The sequence below is a fragment of the Alexandromys fortis genome, unplaced genomic scaffold, assembly GCF_014885135.2.
Source record: "Alexandromys fortis isolate MF-2015 unplaced genomic scaffold, M_Fortis_MF-2015_v1.1 scaffold_59, whole genome shotgun sequence".
Lineage (NCBI taxonomy): Eukaryota > Metazoa > Chordata > Mammalia > Rodentia > Cricetidae > Alexandromys > Alexandromys fortis.
Genome location: NW_026067943.1, coordinates 5,702,794 through 5,725,177, shown reverse-complemented (window position 1 = coordinate 5,725,177; position 22,384 = coordinate 5,702,794). Strand labels below are relative to the sequence as shown.

At 41.8% G+C, this 22,384-nt stretch overlaps 1 protein-coding gene across 6 annotated transcripts in view; it reads left to right on the top strand.

The window, feature by feature from the left end:
- Positions 1-22,073, top strand: part of Tmcc1 (transmembrane and coiled-coil domain family 1) — a 200,165-nt gene extending 178,092 nt beyond the window's left edge. For all 6 annotated transcript variants that reach the window (XM_050148362.1, XM_050148363.1, XM_050148365.1 and 3 more), the window contains 2 exons: positions 18,538-18,673; positions 21,030-22,073. In XM_050148362.1, the coding sequence (XP_050004319.1) occupies positions 18,538-18,673; positions 21,030-21,344 (451 nt within the window). In that variant the 3' untranslated portion in view covers positions 21,345-22,073. The remainder of the gene's footprint in view (positions 1-18,537; positions 18,674-21,029) is intronic.
- The last annotated feature ends 311 nt before the right edge of the window (positions 22,074-22,384 follow it).

The window sequence follows — 22,384 nt, the reverse complement described above, 5'->3', positions numbered from 1 at the left end:
GGGCTGCGTCCCCAACACCCCAGCCACTTGGCTAGCTCATGCCCGAAATAACAACACACAAACTGTATTCATTTAAGAACTGCTTGGCCCATGAACTCTAGCCCTTACAGGCTGATTCTCGCACCTGGTCTAGCCCATTTCTAATGATTGTTTGTAAGCACCCCAAGGTGCGCTTACCGGCTTACCGGGAAGATTCTAGCCTCCTTCCTGCTGTCCGGGAGCAGAGCAGAGTCTGACCTCACTTCCTCTTCTGCCCAGAATTCTATTCTGTTTACTCCTCCCACCAATGCTTTAACCTATCAAGGCCAAGCAGTTTCTTTATTGCTTAGCCAATGAAATCAACAGATTGATAATGACACTCCCACATCACCAGTGTTGTTTTTTTAATTTGCTGAAGGTGAACAACTAAGCCAGAACTTTACCTCACTTCGAATCCAGTGTCCTTTTATAGTAACGCAGGTTGTGTTCCAAGCTCAGCCCTGATATCTTTGTGACTGATGTGATTGAAAGACCACTGTAATTTTGAGAAGCACTCATGACTGCACTAGAAGTGCTAGCAGGCTTTCCCAATGTTGGAGCATGCATCTGTTTACTAAAGTTTGAGTTACTATTTTGAATATATTATATAAAATTCTTTGAAATTTTTCAAATGCTAATACAACAGTGTAGGTAGAAATTGAAATCTCCTCGTAGCCCAGCAGTCATTTTCCCCCTTCAGAGGCATCTCAGCAGTGCTGCTTTCTTTTTTTTTTTTTTCTTCAGGTTTTTTGTTTTTGTTTTTGTTTTTTTATTGAAAAAAAATTCCTGCCTCCTCCCAGCCTCCCATTTCCCTCCCCCTGCTCCCACCCCTCTCTCCCTCTCCCGACTCCTCTCCCCCTCCCTCTCCAGTCCGAAGAGCAGTCATGGTTCCCTGCCCTGTGGAAAGTCCAGGGTCTTCTCCCCTCCATCCAGGTCTAGGAAGGTGAACATCCAAACTGGCTAGGCTCCCACAAAGCCAGAACATGAAGTAGGAACAAAACCCTATGCCATTGTCCTTGGCTTCTCATCAGCCCTCATTGTCCGCCATATTCAGAGAGTCTGGTTTTATCCCATGCTTTTTGAGTCACAGTCCAGCTGGCCTTGGTTAGCTCCCAATAGATCAGCCCCACTGTCTCGGTGGATGGGTGCACCTCTCATGGTCCTGACTTCCATGCTCATGTTCTCCCTCCTTCTGCTCCTCATTGGGACTTTGGGAGCTTAGTCCAATGCTCCAGTGTGGGTCTCTGTCTCTATCTCCATCCATCACCAGATGAAGGTTCTATGGTGATATGCAAGATATTCATCAGTATGGCTATAGAATAGGGTCATTTCAGGTTCTCTATGCTCAGCTTCCCAAGGAACTAACTGGGGACATTGCCCTGGGCACCTGGGACCCACTCTAGGTTCATGTCTCTTACCAACACTAAGGTGGTTCCCTTAATTAAGTTATGTGATTCCCTGCTCCTCTATCCAACCTTGTTTTAGCCCCAATCATCTCGTTTCCCCAAGTTCCCCTCATCCTCCCCTTCTCACTTTTCTATCCCCATCTCCCCTTACCCCCATCCCACCCCACCCCCAAGATCCCAATTTTTTGCCCAGCAATCTTGTCTATTTCCTGTTGAAATAGGAGTGGCGGCGGGGCTGTGTCCCCAACATCCCGGCCACTTGGCTAGCTCATGCCCGAAATAACAACACGCAAACTGTATTCATTTAAGAACTGCTTGGCCCATGAACTCTAGCCCTTACAGGCTGATTCTCGCACCTGGACTAGCCCATTTCTAATAATGTGTGTAAGCACCCCAAGGTGCCCTTACCGGGAAGATTCTAGCCTCTGTCCATCCTGGGAGAGTTGAGCATGGCGTCTCTGCTCCAGCAGAGCTGTCGGGTCTCTCCGGGAGCAGAGCAGAGTCTGACCTCACTTCCTCTTCCGCCCAGAATTCTATTCTGTTTTCTCCTCCCATCTATGTTCCAAGCCATGAGGTCAAGCAGCTGGTTTATTATAACTTAACCAATGAAATCAACAGATTGATATATGACACTCCCACATCAATTTCCCATAGCAGGGATAATAACTATATGTTTTTCTTTGGGTTCACCTTCTTATTTAGCTTCTTTAGGATCACAAATTATAGACTCATTGACCTATATTTATGGCTAGAAACCAATTATGAGTGAGTACATCCCATGATCCTCTTTTTGGGTCTGGGTTACCTCACTCAGGATAGCGTTTTCTATTTCCATCCATTTGCATGCAAAATTCGAGAAGTCATTGTTTTTTATGGCAGTGCTGCTTTCTTAATGTGCTTCTCCTGTGTTCTGCCCGTGAACTTCTGGAGAGGACCTGCTTAATATTCTGCAATAATCAGGTGTCCTAATTCCTCTGTCCCCACCAACACACTTATGCCAGACAGCCTGGGCAGCCATGGTAGCAGAGCCTGCATCTAAAGCTCCTCTTCTCCCATAGAAAGGAATAAGATGTGAGTCATTGAGCTTTGCAGTGGCCTTTTTTTTTTTTTTTGGTACTTAAATCATATTTTTTTAATTTATTTTTTACGTGCATTGGTGTTTTGCCTGCATATCTGTCTATAAGTGTGAGAGAGGGTGTCAGATACCCTGGAATTGGAGTTTGAGACAGTTGTGAGCTGACATGAGTTCTGGGAATTGAACCTGTGTTCTTCAGGAGAGCAGCCAGTGCTCTTAACTGCTGATCATCTCTCCAGCCCCTGCATAGGGCTTTCAGTTATAAGCGAGGTTCCTGTATGGGAGGTAAAGGAATGAGGTTTAATAAGGTCTTAAGTGGTAAGATACCTATTTGAAAGACTCTAAATGCATTTGTAAGCCCCCTCAACCCTAAGACATTTTTCTAAAACCTTACACTCACTCTCTCTTGGAAATGGGACAGTCACCCACACACACACATGCTGGACTGCTTATCCTCCTGTGTCCTTGTGAATAATCTTCAAACATAACTCCATTCTGGGAATTGAGGCAAAGACAACCCAGAGATGTTGATTCAGTTCCTGATGTATTGATTTAGTCACTGAACCAAGGTCAGGATGGACCACAGATGCTCTCCCTTATCTCACCCGATCACGCAGCTGTTCTCCTGCCCTGGAATAGACCAATCACTGCTAGGAACCTTTGAATAAGCCAATCCAATAAGTTGGAAAACAACCTACAGGTCCCCCCTTGTGTCTGTGGCTTTTTGCTTTAAAAGATGAACTGTAACAGCTATCGGTTGTCCTTCATATCCCGAACCTGAAGGGCCCTGTCATGACAAAATAAAAATCCTCTTGCTTTTGCATCAATTATGGCTGTGTGAGTAGTATCTGGAGCAACTCCTCCCTGATGTTTGGACTTCTATTCCAACATATTGACTTCAGGTTTCCTTGTTCAGCCCTCTTTGTCTCCTCTTTAAAGTATTAGCTTAGGTTTGCTAGTGGCTCCTGGGTTCAAAGATATTCAAAGGAGAAGAGAACTTCATTGTATAGTTGAACCTGATTATAGATGCATACACTGAGGCCAGGAAAGATATGTAAATATACCATGTCACCTAGCAAAATCACTTCATATGCATTTATTTACCAATAGCAGCTGAGAGAATGAGGCTTGTTCCCAGAGTGGTATGCTAGTTAACAGACTAGTGGAGGAGAGGTTCAAATGAGGCAGAATGCATTGACAGTATGAAGACTGTAAAGCTCTCCTGGGAGTTCCTGGTTGCTTTTTTGTTAGGAATTCTGTGTTTGCTGCTAGTGCTAGCAGTACTGTGTAAAGTGGACAGGAGCCTTCCTAGTATTGATAGGCAGCAATATAATTTGAAAAGCTTCTATTTTAGAAACTGTCATCAAAAATCTCCCAACCAAAAAAAGCCCAGGACCAGCTGGTTTCAGCTCAGAATTCTACAAAACTTTCAAAGAGGAACGAATACCAATACTCCTCAGATTATTCCTATACAATAGAAACAGAAGGAACATTGCCAAACTCTTTTTATGAGGCAACAATTACCCTGATACCTAAACCACAAAAAGACATTACTAAGAAGGAAAATTGTAGACCAACTCACTCATGAACATTGATGCAAAAATACTAAATAAAATACTGGCAAATCGAATCCAAGAACACATCAGAACCATCATCCACCATGATCAAGTCAGCTTCATCCCAGAGACGCAGGGATGGTTCAACACACAAAAATATGTCAATGTAATCCACCATATAAACACTGAAAAACAAAAACCACATGATCATCTCAGATGCCAAAAAAGCTTTCGACAGAATACAACATCCCTTCATGATAAAGGTCTTGGAGAGAGAGCAGGGATCCAAGGAATATACCTAAACATAATAAAGGCAATATACAGCAAGCCAATAGCCAACATCAAACTAAATGGAGAAAAACTCCCAGCGATTCCACTGAAATCAGGAACAAGACAAGATTGTCAACTTTCTCCATATCTATTCAATATAGTTCTTGAGGTCTTAGCTAGAGCAGTAAGACCAAAAGGAGATCAAGGGGATACAAATTAGAAAAGAAATCAAACTCTCACTGTTTGTTGATGATATGAGAGTTTACATAAGCAATCCTAAAAACTCTACCAAGGAACTTTTACAACTCATAAACACTTTTCAGTATGTAGCAGGATACAAGATTAACTCAAAAAAAAATCAGTAGCTCTCCTGTACACAGATGATAAAAGGGGTGGGGAAGAAATCAGAGAAACAACACGCTTCACAATAGCTACAGATAGCATAAAATATCTTGGAGTATTTTGTATGACAAGAACTTTAATTCTTTGAAGAAAGAAATTGAAGAAGACACCAGAAAGTGGAAAGATCTCCCATGCTCTTGGGTAGGCAGAATTAACAAAGTAAAAATGCCAATCTTACCAAAAGTAACCTACATATTCAATACAATGCCCATCAAAATCCCAGCAAAATTCTTTCCAGACCTCGAAAGAACAGGACTCAACGTCATATGGAAAAGCAAAAAAATCCAGGATAGCCCAAACAATCCTGTACAATAAAAGAACTTCTGGAGGCATCACCATCCCTGACTTTAAACTCTACTACAGAGCTACAGTACTGAAAACAGCCTGTTATTAGTATAAGAACAGACAGGAGGGCCAATGGAACCAAATAGAAGACCCGGATATGAATCCACACATCTTTGAACACCTGATTTTTGACAAAGAAGCAAAAAGTATCAAATGGGAAAAAAAGCATATTTAGCAAGTGGCACTGGCATAACTGGATATCAACATGTAGAAGAATGAAAATAGACTCATATCTATCACCATGCACAAAACTCAAGTCCAAATGGATCAAAGACTTCAACATAAAGCCAGCCACACTGAACCTCATAGAAGAGAAAGTGGGAAGTACACTTGAATGCATTGGCACAGGAGACCACTTCCTAAATATAACCCCAGTAGCACAGACACTGAGAGAAACAATTAATAAATGGGACCTCCTGAAACTGTAAAGCAAAGGACATGGTCAACAAGACAAAACGAATGGGAAAAGATCTTCACTAACTCCACATCAGACAGAGAGGGCTGATCTCCAAAATATACAAAGAACTCAAGAAATTGGTCATCAAAAGAACAAATAATCCAATAAAAAAATGGAGTACAGACCTAAACAGAGAACTCTCAACAGAGGAATCTAAAATGGCTGAAAGACACTTAAAGAAATGTTCAACATCCTTAGTCATCAGAGAAATGCAAACCAAAACAACTCTGAGATTCCATCTTACACCTGTAAGAATGGCCAAGATCAAAAACACTGATGACAACTTATGCTGGAAATGTTGTGGGAAAAGGGAAACACTTCTGTATTGCTGGTGGGAAGCAAGCTGGTACAACCCCTTTGGATATCAGTGTGGTGATTTCTCAGAAAATTAGGAAACAACCTTCCTCAAGACCCAGTAATACCACTTTAGGGTATATACCTAAAGGATGCTCAATTGTGCCACAAGGACATGTGCTCAACTATGTTCATAGCAGCATTGTTTGTCATAGCCAGAACCTGGAAACAACCTAAATGCCCCTCGACCGAAGAATGGATAAGTAAAATGTGGTACATTTACACAATGGAGTACTGCACGGCAGAAAAAAATAAAGACATCTTGAATTTTGCAGGCAAATGGATGGAGCTAGAAAACATTATTTTGAGTGAGGTAACCCAGACACAGAAAGACAATTATCACATGTACTCACTCATAGGTGGTTTTTAAACATAAAGCAAAGAAAACCAGCCCACAAACCACAATCCCAGAGAACTTAGACAACAATGAGGACACTAAGGAAAAACTTAGATAGATCTAATCTACATGGGAAATAGAAAAAGACAAGAGATCTCCTGAGTAAATTGTGAACATGGGGACCTTGGGGAGGATTAAGTGGGGAGGGGAGAGACAGGGAGGGGAACTGAGAAAAATGTAGAGCTCAAAAAAAATCAATAAACAATAAAATGGTATACAACTGGAAAAAAAAAAAGAAATGGCACAAGAAGCACCTACAATTTGGCATTCCAGTTAGAGTCCCTGTGTATAACACATTTGATTAATAAACTCTGAAATGCTGAAAAAAATGATAAAAGAGAAGCTTCTATTTTGAGGAGTTTGCTTTGGAATCAGCTTCTGAGAATATTTGTATTAAGCCCAAGGATATTTTAAATCACACTGAGTCACAATAGCAAAATTAGAGAAAGAACAGTATCACATGCATTGGAACATTGAGTAACTTGGCTAATCCAGTCAGGCCAGGCTGTTTACTAGCTATGTAAGTAGTTGTTTAAACATGGTTTTACTGTCTGTCATTGGATATGATTAGATCTTGTTGTTTTAAGCCCCTTTCAACTGTTTTTTTGTTTTTGTTTTTGTTTTTTCGAGACAGGGTTTCTCTGTAGCTTTGGAGCCTGTCCTAGAACTCCCTTTGTAGACCAGGCTGGCCTCGAACTCACAGAGATCTGCCTGCCTCTGCCTCCCGAGTGCTGGGATTAAAGGCATGCGCCACCACCACCCGGCTACCCCCCCTTCAACTGTTAATCAACTGAAAATTGATCAATATTTCTAGAGAATATGTCCGCTATACTTAAGCAATAACTTTGAAATAGAAACCAAGACAGTTTGGATTGTTAGCCTTTTGTGTACGGGGTGGGGTGTTCTGAGATATTTTTGTGAAAGGGTAAGACCTGATATACAAAGAGATTCACTGATGTGTTCTTCCTAGCTTAGCCATTAAAGAGGTATAGAGGGGTATGGGTGGGGCAGGGGGCGAGAAAATAAATTAGTTACCTATTAATTCATCGAACCTGGACAAGCTTGCCAGCTCTTATACATCTTAATTGTATGGCCTTAAATGGGTCATATAACTCACCTGAGCCTCAGTTTCTCTGCCTATGAGAACAAGGTATACTTATCAAAAAGGGGTTGTAACCATTATTTAATGAGACAGAAGGAAAGAAGAAGAGAGTGAGGAGGAAAGAAGCATGGAAGCACCTTGGTAGGGTGCTTTAGAGTAGGAAACCAGTGTTCAGGGTTTAGTTCAATGATAGAACATGTGCTTTTCACGGTCCTGAAATAAATCATTTACCATCAACACCACACATGGACAGGCACACACATGCTAAGGAGTTCAGTAAATGTTGTTTTTTCTGGGTGTGCCAGGATGTTACACACATAGCATTTTCTAATCTCTAAATTGTCAGACTGTCCCTGTAGATTTTATTTTCAATATTCTTTAGCTACCTTTTATTTCATGTATTAAGAAAATGCACTGTTTACCCTTAGATTCTTAGGGGTCTAACTGTGCTGTGCTGCCCTTTTTGAGACAGGATCACACCAGACTGTCTGAAATTTTGACAGTCATTCTGCCTCAGTTTTGTAAGTGCTAGAATTACAGACTAGTTTATTGTTACCTAGCCTCCTCTCAAGCTTCAACACACTGAAGTCATAAGATGTAAACCAAATTACCCGTTTCCCCAGCATAGACAGGCGTTGTTCACATTCCCATGTCATGCTCCTCAGCTATGTCTCTCCGATTCTGGGCAGACGTCTACCTGTGTGTCCCAGATTCATTTGGGAAATGGTACAGGAGTCTGTTCTCGGAGTTGCCTCTGTGTTTTAGTTCATGTGTCTCAGAACCTGCTTCACAAGTTTTTTCAAGCATCTGCTCTACTGACCTATTTCCCAACTTAAGAAGCACCACAGGCTCTCAAGGTGACTCCAAATTTTTGAACCACACCCCAAAAAAAGTAATGCTTTATATTGGCATTCCCAGCCTGTTCAGTCACCTAGATTTTCATTCATCAGAAAATTAACCCAGAAGAATCCCTGGTTTATCTTTGATCAAAGAAGGCCACTGTGTTGCCCAGTCCAGAGACCCAAAACACTTCCATAATGAGTAGTTATAAAGTTATTTACCTCCAAAAAACTAGACATGACCAGCAGTTGTAACACAGCAATTTTTATTTCCAGCCAGGGTTGTGTTCAGCCTGCCTTAAAAACAACTTACAGTCCAGGTTTTCTCTTTGCTGATAATGAAGACAAAGCCATGTTTAGATGTTTAGAAGTGATTTAGGAAAGAGCTTTGAATAAAACTCCTTTGTTGTAATAGGAGTGGCGGGGCTGCATCCCTAGCACCCCGGCCGCCTGGCTAGCTTATGCCCGAAATAACAACACACAAACTGTATTCATTTAAACACTGCTTGGCCCATTTCTATCTAGCCTCTTCTAGGCTAATTCTCACATTAATTTAGCCCATTTCTAATCATCTGTGTAGCACTGCTAGGTGCACTTACCGGGAAGATTCTAGCCTACGTCCATCCTGGGTCGGAGCTTCATCGCATGTGTCTCAGAGAGGAGCTATGGAGTCTGTCTGAGGAGTCTTACCTCACTTCCTCTTCCTCCCAGCATTCTGTTCTGTTTACTCCTCCCACCTATGTTTTAACCTATCAGGGCCAAGCAGTTTCTTTATTGCTTAACCAATGAAATCAACAGATTGATATATGACACTCCCACATCACTCCTTAAAATGAGGTTGTTGGTCTCATGATAACTTTGCCCAGGCTGAGTTGCAAGAAATGTACAAGAAATAGAATCATGGGCCTGGCGGTGGTGGTGCGCGCCTTTAATCCCAGCACTCGGGAGGCAGAGACAGGCGGATCTCTGTGAGTTCGAGACCAGCCTGGTCTACAAAGGGAGTTCCAGGACAGGTTCCAAAGCTCCAGAGAAACCCTGTCTCGAAAAACCAAAAAAAGAAAAAAGAAAAGAAATAGAATCATGCACAGTACTTAGAGAATCAAAAGCATACCCCATCCTAGCAGTCCAAAAAATGCCTGCTCAGCATCCTTGGGGTAGGGGTGGTTAGCCCTCCTTAACCAGGAGGTCTTGGTTTTTAAAGCAGGAATGTTAAAGGTCAGACACAGCTTATCTTCGCTCTTCCTCCTTCGTACCCTTTGGTTGACTGGGTCATTAGTGAAAAGATGAAGGTGTCTGATCTCTGAATTCCCTTTTCCTAATTTAGAATTTAGACAAGGAAACAGAAGACATCATATTACTAATGACCCTTTATCATATAGATCTTGATTTGGTTAGTAATGAAGGGGGAGAGGCAACCAGTAAACATATTAAAACGTGAGGCAGGACAAGGTGGGTCAAACCCTTGCCCACCTCACCAACAGAGGAGTTTCAAGAAACTTGAGGAGGTCCTCTCCTTCTGCCTCCTTACTTGTTGTGTTGAATTGAGTAAATTTCGTGGGAGGGAGTGAAGTTGCTGTGGAAAAGGCTTTGTAAATCTCTGTATGTTCAGGGAGGGTAGTTATCCTTCTGGTACTGTCCAGTGGTGCACCAAGGTCAGGCTGACATCCATGTAAAACCTGAGAAAGCTTGGAAAGGAATTCTAGACACAAAAGAACAGAGTTAAACACAGCTTAATGCTGCAGCTCCTTTTAAAAGAGGTTTTCCTGATTAAACAGTAGCAAAAAAAAAAAAAAAAAGGAAACACCCACCCCATGCGGTTTTGAAACAGCGGCTTCCTGGGCTGTGCTGCTAGCACAAACTCTGACTCTTTCAAGAGGTCTGGCAAAGGAGCATTTAAATGGAGTTTGTGAGCAGAGTGCTACAAACTGCTTAATGGCTCAACATAGACACATAGACCCGCTGCATACTTGAAACTGGGGCAGAGAGAATGGCTCTTAGAGGCAATGAACAGACCTCCGACATGTTGGACTGGGTAGAGCCAAAAGATAAAGCAACCTTAGTTGCTGCTTAGCCTTTTAAGAAGCACTCCTAGACAGAAAAGGATTTCAGATACACAATAAAGAGATTCAGATTTTAAAAAGACCTCTAAATGGGTCACAGTGTTGGATAAATGTACATAGGCTTGGAAGAGAGAAGAAAGTATAGGGAGTTATAAAAAGAAGCAAATGGCTTTTAAAAAATAAAACAAAGTCTTTAAAGAGACAGAGTAAACTTGTAGAAAAAGCAATAGAGTAAGAAAAATAAGCCACATAAAGATGGAATATTCACAGAGAGTCTGGATTATGTATATTATTGTGTTTTCTTTCAATTTTTTGACTGGGAATGAGCTAAGTACAGAGAGACATTTTGTTGTAAACCCACATATATATTTTAAAGAAATTTCAAAATTTGGGTCTAAGGATACGTTGCTTTGGAAGAGAGGTTCTACTTTTGTTTCCACAGAAGATGAGAACCTATGGATTACTTCCAGACTAATGTGGCTTGAAGGAAAGACCAAGACACCCCCAAAAGGTCACTGTGAACACCTCCAAAAATGACTTTGCCTAATAAATAGCAGGAAGTAGTCTAGACAACAATGCCCAAATTCACAAATATTGTTTATAAATATTTGTTTACATTTAAAGGGGGATATGCTGTAGAGATGAATACTTTTTATTGGTATGGATCTTGGCTTATTGATACAAATTTAAGATCAATTTTGTTATATGTATATTCCTATTCTTGATTAATGTGTTGTGTTTGTGCGGCTCATTTAAAATGTAATGTATAATTAAGAAATGTAGGTTAATAGATAATCATCTATAATAGTTAAGCTTGTAGTCATGTTAGGTTTTCTAGATATATAGAGATATATTTCAGTTAGATAGGTATTCAAGCCTTTCAAAGACCTTCAGATTATGGCATTTAAAATGTTTTAAGAAGTTAGGACTTTTCATGACAATGAGCCACATATGTTCCTAGCAGCACCAATCTACTTCAAGAGGATGATGGGCATCAAAGAGGCTCCTAATGGAGTTTGTTAGCCATTTGGGCAAGAAATTGCTCTTGCCTGGACTGCTTGATGGTTTGCTGTGTGAACTGGACATGCAGGACCCACAGAGAAATGACTGCTGAATTGCCTAAAGAAGGTGAGACAGTCCTTTAGGGTTCCTGCTTCATAAAAGAGTCTGCAGACATTCTGCAGGACACAGGAAAAAAGGTGACTAACAAACTTCCAATATTAGCTGAACTGTCTCTGAAATTTTCTGTTTCGTGGAAAAGTCTGCCAGATACTATGGGCCAGTAGACGGAAGATGGGTTCCCACAGCAAAAAAGAACTTTGGGGACTGTCCAGGCAGCAAGATGTCTCTGTCCATTCTAGAGTTTTGGAAGTTGCTTATGGTCTACTTCCTGTTAATTTAGGTAATATTATATCCTTCTGGGGTCTTTGATGGAGTTGAAGAATAGATAGTTATAATTATAGTTTTCCTTAGTTATGATAAAAGATAAAGTTGATATAAATGTTGTAACTGCAATTCTTGCTTGATACCTGTTTTGTTTTATGAATTTTACTATGTTAAAGTTAAAACCTTTTTATTAAAACAGAAAAGGAGAAATGGTGTGGGAAGTTCTTCTGTATATGTGTTGCTTTTATCGGTTAATGAATCTGCTTTCAGCCAGTGGCGTAACAGAATATAGCCAGGCTGGAAAAGATACAGAGAGAGAGTAGGCAGAGTCAGGGAGAAGTCATGGAGCCACCAGAGAAGAACGACACAGCTACCAGCCAGGACCTTGCCAGTAGGCCACGAGCCTCATAATAAAATAGAGAATAATGGAAATGGGTTAAGTTAAGATGTAAGAGCTAGCCAAAAAGAAGCTGGAGCTAATAGGCCAAGCAGTGATTTAATTAATACAGTTTCTATGTGGTTATTTTGGGTCTGGGCAGCTAGGAAAGAACAAGCGGCCTCCACCAATTGTAGTGGGAGCAGCGGGCCGCTTCCCGACACCCGGCTCCCACACCGGCTAGCTTTACCTGAAACAATTACATGGAAACTGCATTCTTTTAAACACTGCTTGGCCCATTAGCTCTAGCCTCTTACTGGCTAATTCTCACATCTTGATTAACCCATTTCTAATAATCTGTGTCGCACTACGAGGTGGTGGCTTACCGCATTCATCTTGGAGAGAAGAGCTATAGTGACTGCCTCACTTCCCTTCTTCCCAGCATTCTGTTCGGTCTACTCCACCTATCTAAATTCTGCCCTATCAGGCCAAGCAATTTTCTTTATTAATTAACCAGTGAAAGCAACAGATAGATAGATGACCCACCTACATCAGCCAATAGTCTAGGACCAATATTTTGATGTCTTGGTGCTCATGATGATTAAGTAGATTAAATTGAATCCTGAATTCCTCCACACCCTCTCCCCCAAAAAGTACACCACGTTTTTCCTGGGCTCTTCTGTTCAGCCGGATTCAGACCAGAACCTAGCTGAGGCTGTGTCAGTAAAAATGTTAGTGACAGATGATGGGGTTGTGCCTTAGTAATTGAGTGGCAGGTCAGGAGCGGATACAGTGTTCTTCTTTGTTGTGCAGACTTTGAGTGTGATTAATAATACAGAAAAAAATGCCGACAATAAAATCTTTAAACAGGAAGCAGGGGTGTGATAGAACTGAACCACAAACTTCTAAGCTCTGAGTGAAAAACTAGGGTTAAGTGTGTTTATGACAGTTTTGCTATGTAACCCAGCCCAACATCAGTCATGGTCCTCCTGCCTCAGCCTCCTGCAAGTGTGCAGCACATACCCAGCTTGGGGAAGGGTTTTTACAATAAGGCAGTGAACTGAGCCTAGCCCAGAAGATCTACATTTTAAGAAAGATACCAACTAGGGTATTTGGCCAAACTCTCTATGCCTAGGAGTTTGCAAAGACTTCTATGGCTTGCTCAGTTTCCTCCCTGCAGATTAGAGATGTTTCTATACTAACGAGAAACACCTGTTTTACGAGTTTAGTAGGATTTCAACTATACAGTAACACCCTCATCTTCCAGGTAATTGTTTGACAGGAAAAGGGAAACTCACACTGGTTAGTTCTGAGGAGCATCTTGCTCCACCCGAGTTCCACAGCTTTACTTATTGCCTTGCAAGTGTCTCGACCAGTTTATCTGCCTCAGCTGCTGAACTGAAAAGGGCACTCATTCTAGTAGTCAAATGCTACTTTGCTGTTTAACTCCCTGCTAACTTACACTAACCATTGCTCCTGGACATGACTTCTCCTTTGGGGTGAATCTTGGCTTGAGAAGGTTTGTCTGTTACTTTCCCATGAATTCATAAGTAATTTGCTCAACTGCTGATGGACTCAGTTTCTGCAGAGACATAGATTAGCAGTTTCTACTAAGTTCTCTGGAGAGTTATGAAGACCAGTTAAAATTGACTTGATACCTTTCCTCGTGTACATTCGGAAAGCATGTCTGGGAGAAAGGAAGCAGATGGCTAGAGATAGAACAAGTTTAATTATGTGGCCAACTTGAGCCAGGGAATAGCAGTAGCAACACCTGCCCAGTAAAATAAGAAGTAGCAGAGGCTTGTCATCTGAGGTAGAGAAGGGTTTGTGCCCAGTAAGCCATTTGCAGGATAGTCCTCGCAACTGCTCTCCTAGAATCACATAATTTGGGGAATTCTGTTTTTGATTATTTGATTTTTTGTTTTGTTTTGTTTTTTTTTTTCTGTTGAGACAATCACAGGTAGCCCAGGCTGGCCTCTTAACTCCAAAAGTGACCAAAAATGACCTTGAACTTTTCTGACCTTATGTTTCCATGTCCCCAGGATATCAACCACTTCACACACATACACACCTGCACGCACATATACACACACCCTCTTTTTTAATGCAGTGCTATTGATGGACTCTAAACGCTTCATGCATATTTTGTTTTCATTTGTTTTGTTTTTGAAAAGTCAGTTTCACTCTGTATCCCAATCTGGCTTGAAAACTGCTGTGTACAACAAGGCTTGCCTGGATCTCACCGTCTGCCTACCTGAGCCTCCCTATTTAGAAAGTTGGGTAAAAAAGATCTTGCACCTTTCTGTCACAGTGAACAGTCTATAGTAGCCATATTGGGGAATGAAGCCAAAAGTCAGCCTGTTTTGCTAGGGTTTTGGAATTGGGTACAGGGAGTGGAAAAGCACTTTTTTTTCTGTTTCATATCCTGATATCTGTGAGCAGCAAGTGAACGGGGAATCACTAAACTGAACAGCAAGTTTCAAGCACATTAGGATACAGAATCTGGGAATTTCTTGGATACTGTAGTGTAGTGCTGTGAGCTCATCACTGGGCCTGTCTTGTGTGCAGAGAAGTTCCATTTCTCTGCTCTATGTACCTGAAGTATTGTTATAGGCCTTCTTAGAATTGTTTGTTTAACCTTTTTAAGTTCTTACCAGCAGAAAAGAATGGTTCTACCAGCTGCATATCTTTACTAACACTTGGTTTTCTCTTTTTTGTTTTGTTTTGTTTTGCTTTTGTTTGTTTATTTTGAGACAGGGTTTCTCTGTGTAGTCCTGGCTGTCCTAGAACTCACTTTGTAGACCAAGATGGCCTCGAACTCACTGAGATCTGCCTGTCTCTACCTCCCGAGTGCTGGGATTAAAGGCTCGTGTAATCTGAATTTGTCTAGACTTTTATTCAGTATCTTCTCTTGGCCAAGCTTTAAATCACCATATCAACAGAGCCCCACTGTGGATGTGTGACTTGAACCACTGTCAAGCTGACTCAGATTTTTTACTTTTTAAGGGAGTTTGTTTGGCTTCTCGACTAGTTTCAAAATGGCATTGCAGTGTGGAGTTTTGAAATGTAGGTTGTAAAATCAAACAAACCTGAATTTACATCTTTCCCCCTTCACTTTGTGTCTCTGGCAGGTAGCTTTGGGACCTCTTAATTTTAACTGCTACTTCTGAGGGGAAGATAACACCTTCCACCCTCCCAGCAGACCTGATGAACAGCAGGCTCCGAGGAAGCAGTGGCTGGGTGGCTGCGGTTTCCAGTCTGCTCTGGGTGCACATGAGCCACATTTAATTCCAAATAAAACTTCCCAGTAATCTTTGGGGTTCATATTGTTGCTTTTTTTTTTCTCAAGACAGAGTCTTGTTATATAGCTCTAGCTATCCTGAGCTCACAGTATAGACCAGGCTAGCCTTGAACTCAAAGTGATCCGTCTCTTAACTCCCAAGTGCTGGGATTAAAGGAGTATGCAGCCCTGTCACCATGCACCCTGCTAGACACGAACACCCTGCTCCCTGCCCAATCCCAGTTACTGACTATAGCCAAGGAATTGGCCTGGTTTTTGGTTGGACAGAGCCTACTAAGTACACTCTACAACCAAGCTTTACACCCGCAAGACTGGCAGTTAGAAATTCCAGTTTTAAGTTTCAACATCCTTCTGGTAAAGAAAGACAATGAAGAAAGTCACATATTCAAAACAGTAGGCTACTAGAATGCTTACCTAGTATGTGCAAGGCTCTGGGTCCTAGCTCACTCCCACCACCACCACTAAAAAAGAGTTTTGAAAGACAGTATATTAATATAATCTTACAGTATCTGATGAGTTTAAATTTTAGCAGAAAATCACTTCCATAGCTGACACCTGTTCCTGAGTCCCTAGGCAGCAGATGATATGAAAAGGTAGAGTCCCACAAATACCAGTTTTAGTTATAGATGACAGAGCATGGCAGTGCTGTTCTGTAACAACATGAAGGAAAGCACAACAGAGATGCCTAAAGGAGACCTAAATAGGATTTAACAACATAATGAAAAGGGTCAAACTATGACTCCTTAAATTAATGTTTATTTCTTAAGGGATAGAATTTAATAGAATATAATCATTGTTTATTATATGTTAATTAAAAAGGATAATATTGGAGGATGGGATGGTGACTGTAAGAGCACTCACTGTACAAGCATGAGGACCCTCAACACCCAAGTAAAGAAGACAGGGATGAGGCCAGACATTGAAGCACCTGCCTTTACTCCCAGTACTGGGGCTCTGTGAGTTCCAGGCCAGCCAGAACTATATAGTGTGACCCTATCAAGAAAGGTATGGCTGTATGGATGTCTGTCACCTGAGCTCTATTGGAAACAGAAGAATCCCAGAGGCTTAATGGCTAGGCTTCTATCTGAAACAGTGTGCTCCAGGTCCAGTGAGAAACTCCCATCTTAAGTGGGTAAAACAAACAGGAATAGAGTAGGACACCAAAGTCCTCCTATGGCACCCACACATTTGCTCATGGACTGCTTGCATACATGCAGACAATACAGCATACCAATGCACATACACAGAGATGCACAGAAATACAAGGGAATATGCTGCAACATAAAATTACCTTAGAGAAATTCCTTGTATTCCTTAAAAGTGGATATACTTTAGCCAGGCATTGTGATAGATCCTGGTAATCCCAGAATCCATAACCAGAAGCAAAGGATCACAAATTTGAGGTTATCCTGGGCTAAAAAGAAAAAGTTTGTACACCATGAGTGTGACTAGAAATAAGAGTAGGGTTGTTGCTGTAGCTCAGTAGTAGAGGCCTTGCCTGGCATGCGAAGTGACAGCTTCCATCCCTTGTATAACCAAAAGAAGAAAGAGGAGGTGGGAGAATGGGAGAGAAAAAGAAAAGCACTAGAGGAAAGAAAGGAGGAATTATTAATATTTAATAGTACTCTGGAACATTGGTTGGTTGGTTGGTTGGTTGGTTGGTTGGTTGGTTGGTTGGTTGGTTGTTTTTTAGACTAGCCTCAGACTTAGAGTCCTCCTATCTCAGCTGCTTCTTTAGTACCTGGGATTCTAGGGAATGTACCGTAGCCTGCTCCCAGCTTTCTTTCTATTTTCTAGTGGAAGTCCCCGGATTTTCTCATGTGGTTTTCCCTGTGGCATGAGCTCTGCCCAAATGCTCTCTGACACAGGACTTCGTTCTGTTCAACAGGAACTGAAGGTGTTTTTTCTTCCTTTGCCCTATCTTAGTGTTTTTAATGTATTGTCTTTGGCCTTTCTCCTGGAAGCCCTTTGGTTCTTAGGACTCCTGCTTCATCTGTCCTCTTCACCACTACAGACAGCCCATTTCCCTATACTCTGTCTTCTTTGGGCCCCTTCTCCAGCTATCCAGAATCTAGTTATTCTGTGTATTTCTTTCTAGAGTGTTTTTTGTTTTTTTCTTTTCTTTTTTTTTTTTTTTTTTTTGTACCTAGAATCTCTGGTGAGCGCCCTTAATTCTTTTTATTTATTTATTTATTTATTAAAGATTTCTGCCTCCTCCCCTCCATCGCCTCCCATATCCCTCCCCCTCCCCGAATCAAGTCCCCCTCCCTCATCAGCCCGAAGAGCAGTCCGGGTTCCCTGCTCCCTTAATTCTTTATATAGAATAAATGTGTGTGAACAAGCATGCACATGCTCCTAAATGCTAGAGATACATGATAAATAAAACTAGCCTTCCAGGAACATTCTCTCTTTTTCCCATTCTGAAGCTTCTCTGGCCTGCTCCAGCCCTTACACATGCCAACTTCATTCCTGTCTGAACAAGTTTGTACTTCATCTTCCAAGCCTGTTAGTATCCTTCAAGCTTTATCTCTCATTCTTGAAGAGAGTTGAGAAGTCTTCCCTGACTCTCCAGTGTCACTAGACACTGCCATATGCTTGGCTACCTGCTAGTCTTGGCTACATCAAATCCTATTGGTGATCTTTTGTCTCCCTTCTCTCTGTAGAATAAGTGGAAAGCAAGTGCTATCTCTTTCTTGCTACAGTGTCCCAGTACTTTGAACATGCCTGCAGCAGATTCTCAATAAATATGTGTTGACAAATGTCCCAAGCACTGCTTGGCCATGGGGATGATAGATCCCTCTGGCTCTGGCTTTCTGGGTCTCCAAATCACAAACATCTGGGTGAGTAAGTCACTGTTCAACTGATTTTTAAATAAGTCATTACTGACAACCAGAAGGTCTCTTTCCTGGTGAGATTTGTTTAGTTTTTGCATCTTCCATACTCAACAGAGTAAGAGCTGCTTCAGCATCATAGATGTGCAGAGCTATACGAGGCTATTGGGAAAACCATGACGCCAGCTTTGTGACAGCTGCCTTTTGGAGACTGAAAGCTGCAACTTCTGGCACACAGTACCCCAGACTTGCTTTAACTCTGTGGGGTTTTTTTATTTTGTAGAATAGATGTGGGAATTGATCTAAATTATATCATGGAGGATGCAGAATATTTGAAACTCCAACTTCTCTCCCTTTTTCAGATGTGAGCGACTAGAAGAGCAGCTGAACGACCTGACAGAGCTTCATCAGAACGAGATTCTGAACTTAAAGCAAGAGCTGGCCAGCATGGAAGAGAAAATTGCCTATCAGTCCTATGAACGGGCCCGGGACATCCAGGTTAGTATGAACAATAAGTAAGAAAAAAGAAAGAAAATGGGCAAAGACATGAGGGTAGAGAATCAAGAAAAGCTCTTATCAGTTGCAACACAATGGAGGTACCTTCTTCAAAAGTTCATACATTTGAGGAGGTACAGCTCTAGATATTGGCAAATGTCTCAGTCAAGGGAAAACTAGAGCATCCCATCTCATTGCTGCCCTGGAGCTGCTCAGTTGGGCTTCTGGCCAGCTAGCCTATCTTTTGCTTCTGTGGAAAGGGGCTTTTGTTCCTGCTCTTACAGGTGGCACATTACACGGTTTGTGAAAATCCCCATTGTTTGTAGGTTTGAGAAACCCCATCAGTGAAGCTGAAGGTGAATATTTGATTGATTCCATGAAGAAGTGAAACAGTGGGGTTTCTCTGTTTCCTATGGAGATTTTCTCAGAGGTCATGGTGGGTTTTGTGAAAGCACCTTGAAAGAAGTGAGTGTGGAGAAGAGGAATCAAGGCACTGTCCTGACTATTTGCCCAGCTGCCATCTTCTTTAGGCCCTCAGATTCTGTTTACATTTTTATTTTTTCATCCCGAGGTAGTTCTAGAGTGAGCAGTATCCGTTATCCATTCTTGAACTAGCTTCAGGCTAGTGTCCCTCGCATCCCAGAAGACCAGACACAACATTGAAGATACTAAGGCTGGAAACTCCCAGCGTTCCAGCCACTGGTTGCCTTGGGAGGATGTACGTCCTTGCTAGGGGATGAAGTTTGTGTTCCTGAGTGGTAGGGTGCAGTTTACATAAGGCTTGGCCTTAGGGGGAGTAGGTCACTTTAATGTCCTCTGTAGAGTGTCATCATAGTATATGCCTTAGAGATTGACCTGAAAAGGGAGTATGCCCTCCTTACAGTGAAATCACAGTTCCCTTTCTCCAATCAGGGATGTCTTGACATAAAAACATCAGGTGGTGTGGTAGTGAAGCACATTCAGAGTTGTTCACTGCATCATTGTTAGAGTGGGGGAAAAAATCAGGGGGGGAAACCTTTAAAATCCCTAAGAGATACCTAAACTGTGGCATACTCACAAGAGTATGCACCCATGAGTTCTTCCCATGGAGCTTAACAACTGAGTTCAGTCCCTAGAACTGGATATAGGTGGAAGACGAGAACTAATACCTCACATTTGTCCTCTGATCTCCACACTGATCTGCAAACACATGAATGCTATAATAATAATTTTAAATCCAGGCATAATGTCATATACTTGTAACCTCAGCAAAGGCAAGATGAGGCAGGCAAATCTTTGGAGCTTTCTGGTCAGCTAATCTAGCCTGCTTTGCAGAGTTGCAGCCAATGAGAGGCCCTGTCTGAAGCAAAAGGTGGAGGGTACCTGAGGACCAACACCACACTGGTCTTCTGACCTTCACTAGAACATGCACATGTGTCCATGCACATGTCTATACACACAAAAATGAGGTAGATCCCTGTATTTTGACATAGCACAATCCTTAAGACCCACTATTGAGCAAAAAGTAAACTAAGTTATGGTCTATTCCAGTAGAATGCAGTGCACATTATGGTAGGAAATGCCTATAATAACCCCATGCTAAGCAAATACATATGTAGACTTACGTACAGGTAAAGGTGAACTTAATAGTATGACAGTGTCACCACAGCACAGAGAACTGAGAACACTGAGACACTGTTTAGATAAACAAGTGTATGTGTCTTGTTACCTTAGACTCAGAATTTCTAAAAGAATACAAACCTGGGCTGGAAAGATGACTCAGAGGTTAAGAGCATTGCCTGCTTTTCCCAAAGTCCTGAGTTCAATTCCCAGCAACCACATGGTGACTCACAACCATTTGTAATAAGGTTTGATGCCCTCTTCTGGCCTGCAGGCATACACACAGACAGAATATTATATACATAATAAATAAATAAATATTTTTTAAAAAGATTTTTAAAAAACTTATTTAAAAAAAAAAGAATAAAAACCTTATAATCGAAGCTAGGCCATTCAGGAATGATGGCACATGCCTATGATCTCAGCAGTCAGGAGGTTGAGGCAAAAAAGATCAGAAGTTCAAGGTCATCTCAGCTACATAGCAATCATAAGGCCAGTCTGAGATACAAGAGAGATTTGTCATAAAAAAATAAATTAAGTAAATTTTAGGCAAAATAAATGAAAGTATGTTCACTGTTCCCTGCAGCTATTCCCCAGGAGTACAGTAGAGGGGTGGGAGTGATGAGCGTGTGGCTTTTCATATCCCAGGCTCTGGCTACTTCAGATCCTTGCCATGGCTCTGGGTGTATCTGCCTCTCCCAGGGCATGTTAGCCCTAGAGTTGTGAGAACAGAAGCCTAACAATCCCGTTTGGCCCACAGGAGGCCCTGGAGGCCTGTCAGACCCGAATCTCCAAGATGGAGCTGCAGCAGCAACAGCAGCAGGTGGTGCAACTGGAAGGGCTGGAGAATGCCACTGCCCGAAACCTTCTGGGCAAACTCATCAACATCCTCCTGGCCGTCATGGCAGTCCTCTTGGTCTTTGTGTCGACAGTAGCCAACTGTGTGGTCCCCCTCATGAAGACACGCAACAGGACGTTCAGCACTTTATTCCTTGTGGCTTTCATTGCCTTTCTCTGGAAGCACTGGGACGCACTCTTCAGCTATGTGGACCGACTCTTCTCACCCCCCAGATGATGCTGGTGCAGACAGCAGTGCTCCTCACCGTCTGGCGAGTGCATGCCAAGAGAGCTAGACAACAGCATTACCCACTCTGAAGTTTCTACAAGAGAGTTGAGTGAATCTGTTTACATTTAGAATAATGTTTTTTTCTTCAAGAGACGCAATTGCAATAGTATTTTTTAGATTTTATCCAAGAAGTTTTTTGGGAAAAATCTTGGATCATTTTTATGTAGCATGATTTTCCTTGGGATGCAAATCTGAAACAGTCCTTTAACATGAACCAACAATCTGCAACACATCAATGGGCATTCTGAATTGAGGCTTGGAGGACTGCACTAAACCCACTAAACAGATGCAAAAATCTGACCAGGTCCAACACCTACCATTCTTGGGCTCCTCTCCTCGTCTAGACTAACTCTACTGTGAAGTCCCACCACATTCCAGGGTGGAATTGTAGATTCAGGGTGGGTTTCCCCTGCCATGGAAGAACACAAACATTTCCCAGGCTTTCTCATGCTGACCTGAAGTGTGATCACTTCTGAAACCTGCGCCTTCCTTAACTCTGCCAGGGTTGGAAGCAAGAGCATCAAACCACAGGATGACTGTGCAGTCCTGTTCAGTATTGTGAAGTAGCCCTTAATCCTAACTTTAAGCAAAATCTCTTGGCCGCACTTTTAAGGTTTGTTTGGTTTTTTTTATATGTGTATAGTTACCAACTTAAAAATAAAAAATCCGAACAACATACTTGAAGAATGTAATACTCAAACTCTCAGTGCTTCCTTATAGTTTCTAATAGGATTTTTTATTATTGTTATTATTATTGGGGTATTTTTGTTTAGTTGTGTTTTTTGTGGGTTTTTTTTTTTTGGTTTGGTTGGTTGGGCTTTGGGCGGGGTTGGGGTATTTTTTGAGGGGAGGGGTCCTGAGTTGGGAGGGTCTTTTTTTTCTTTGAAATAAAGCAGTGATGTTTTCAAATGAAGCTGTGTGGATATTTCAGTGTGCTGCCCCCTGTTATCTTGAAGCAGTTGAGTTGGAGACTGCTGCCAGTGCTGCCC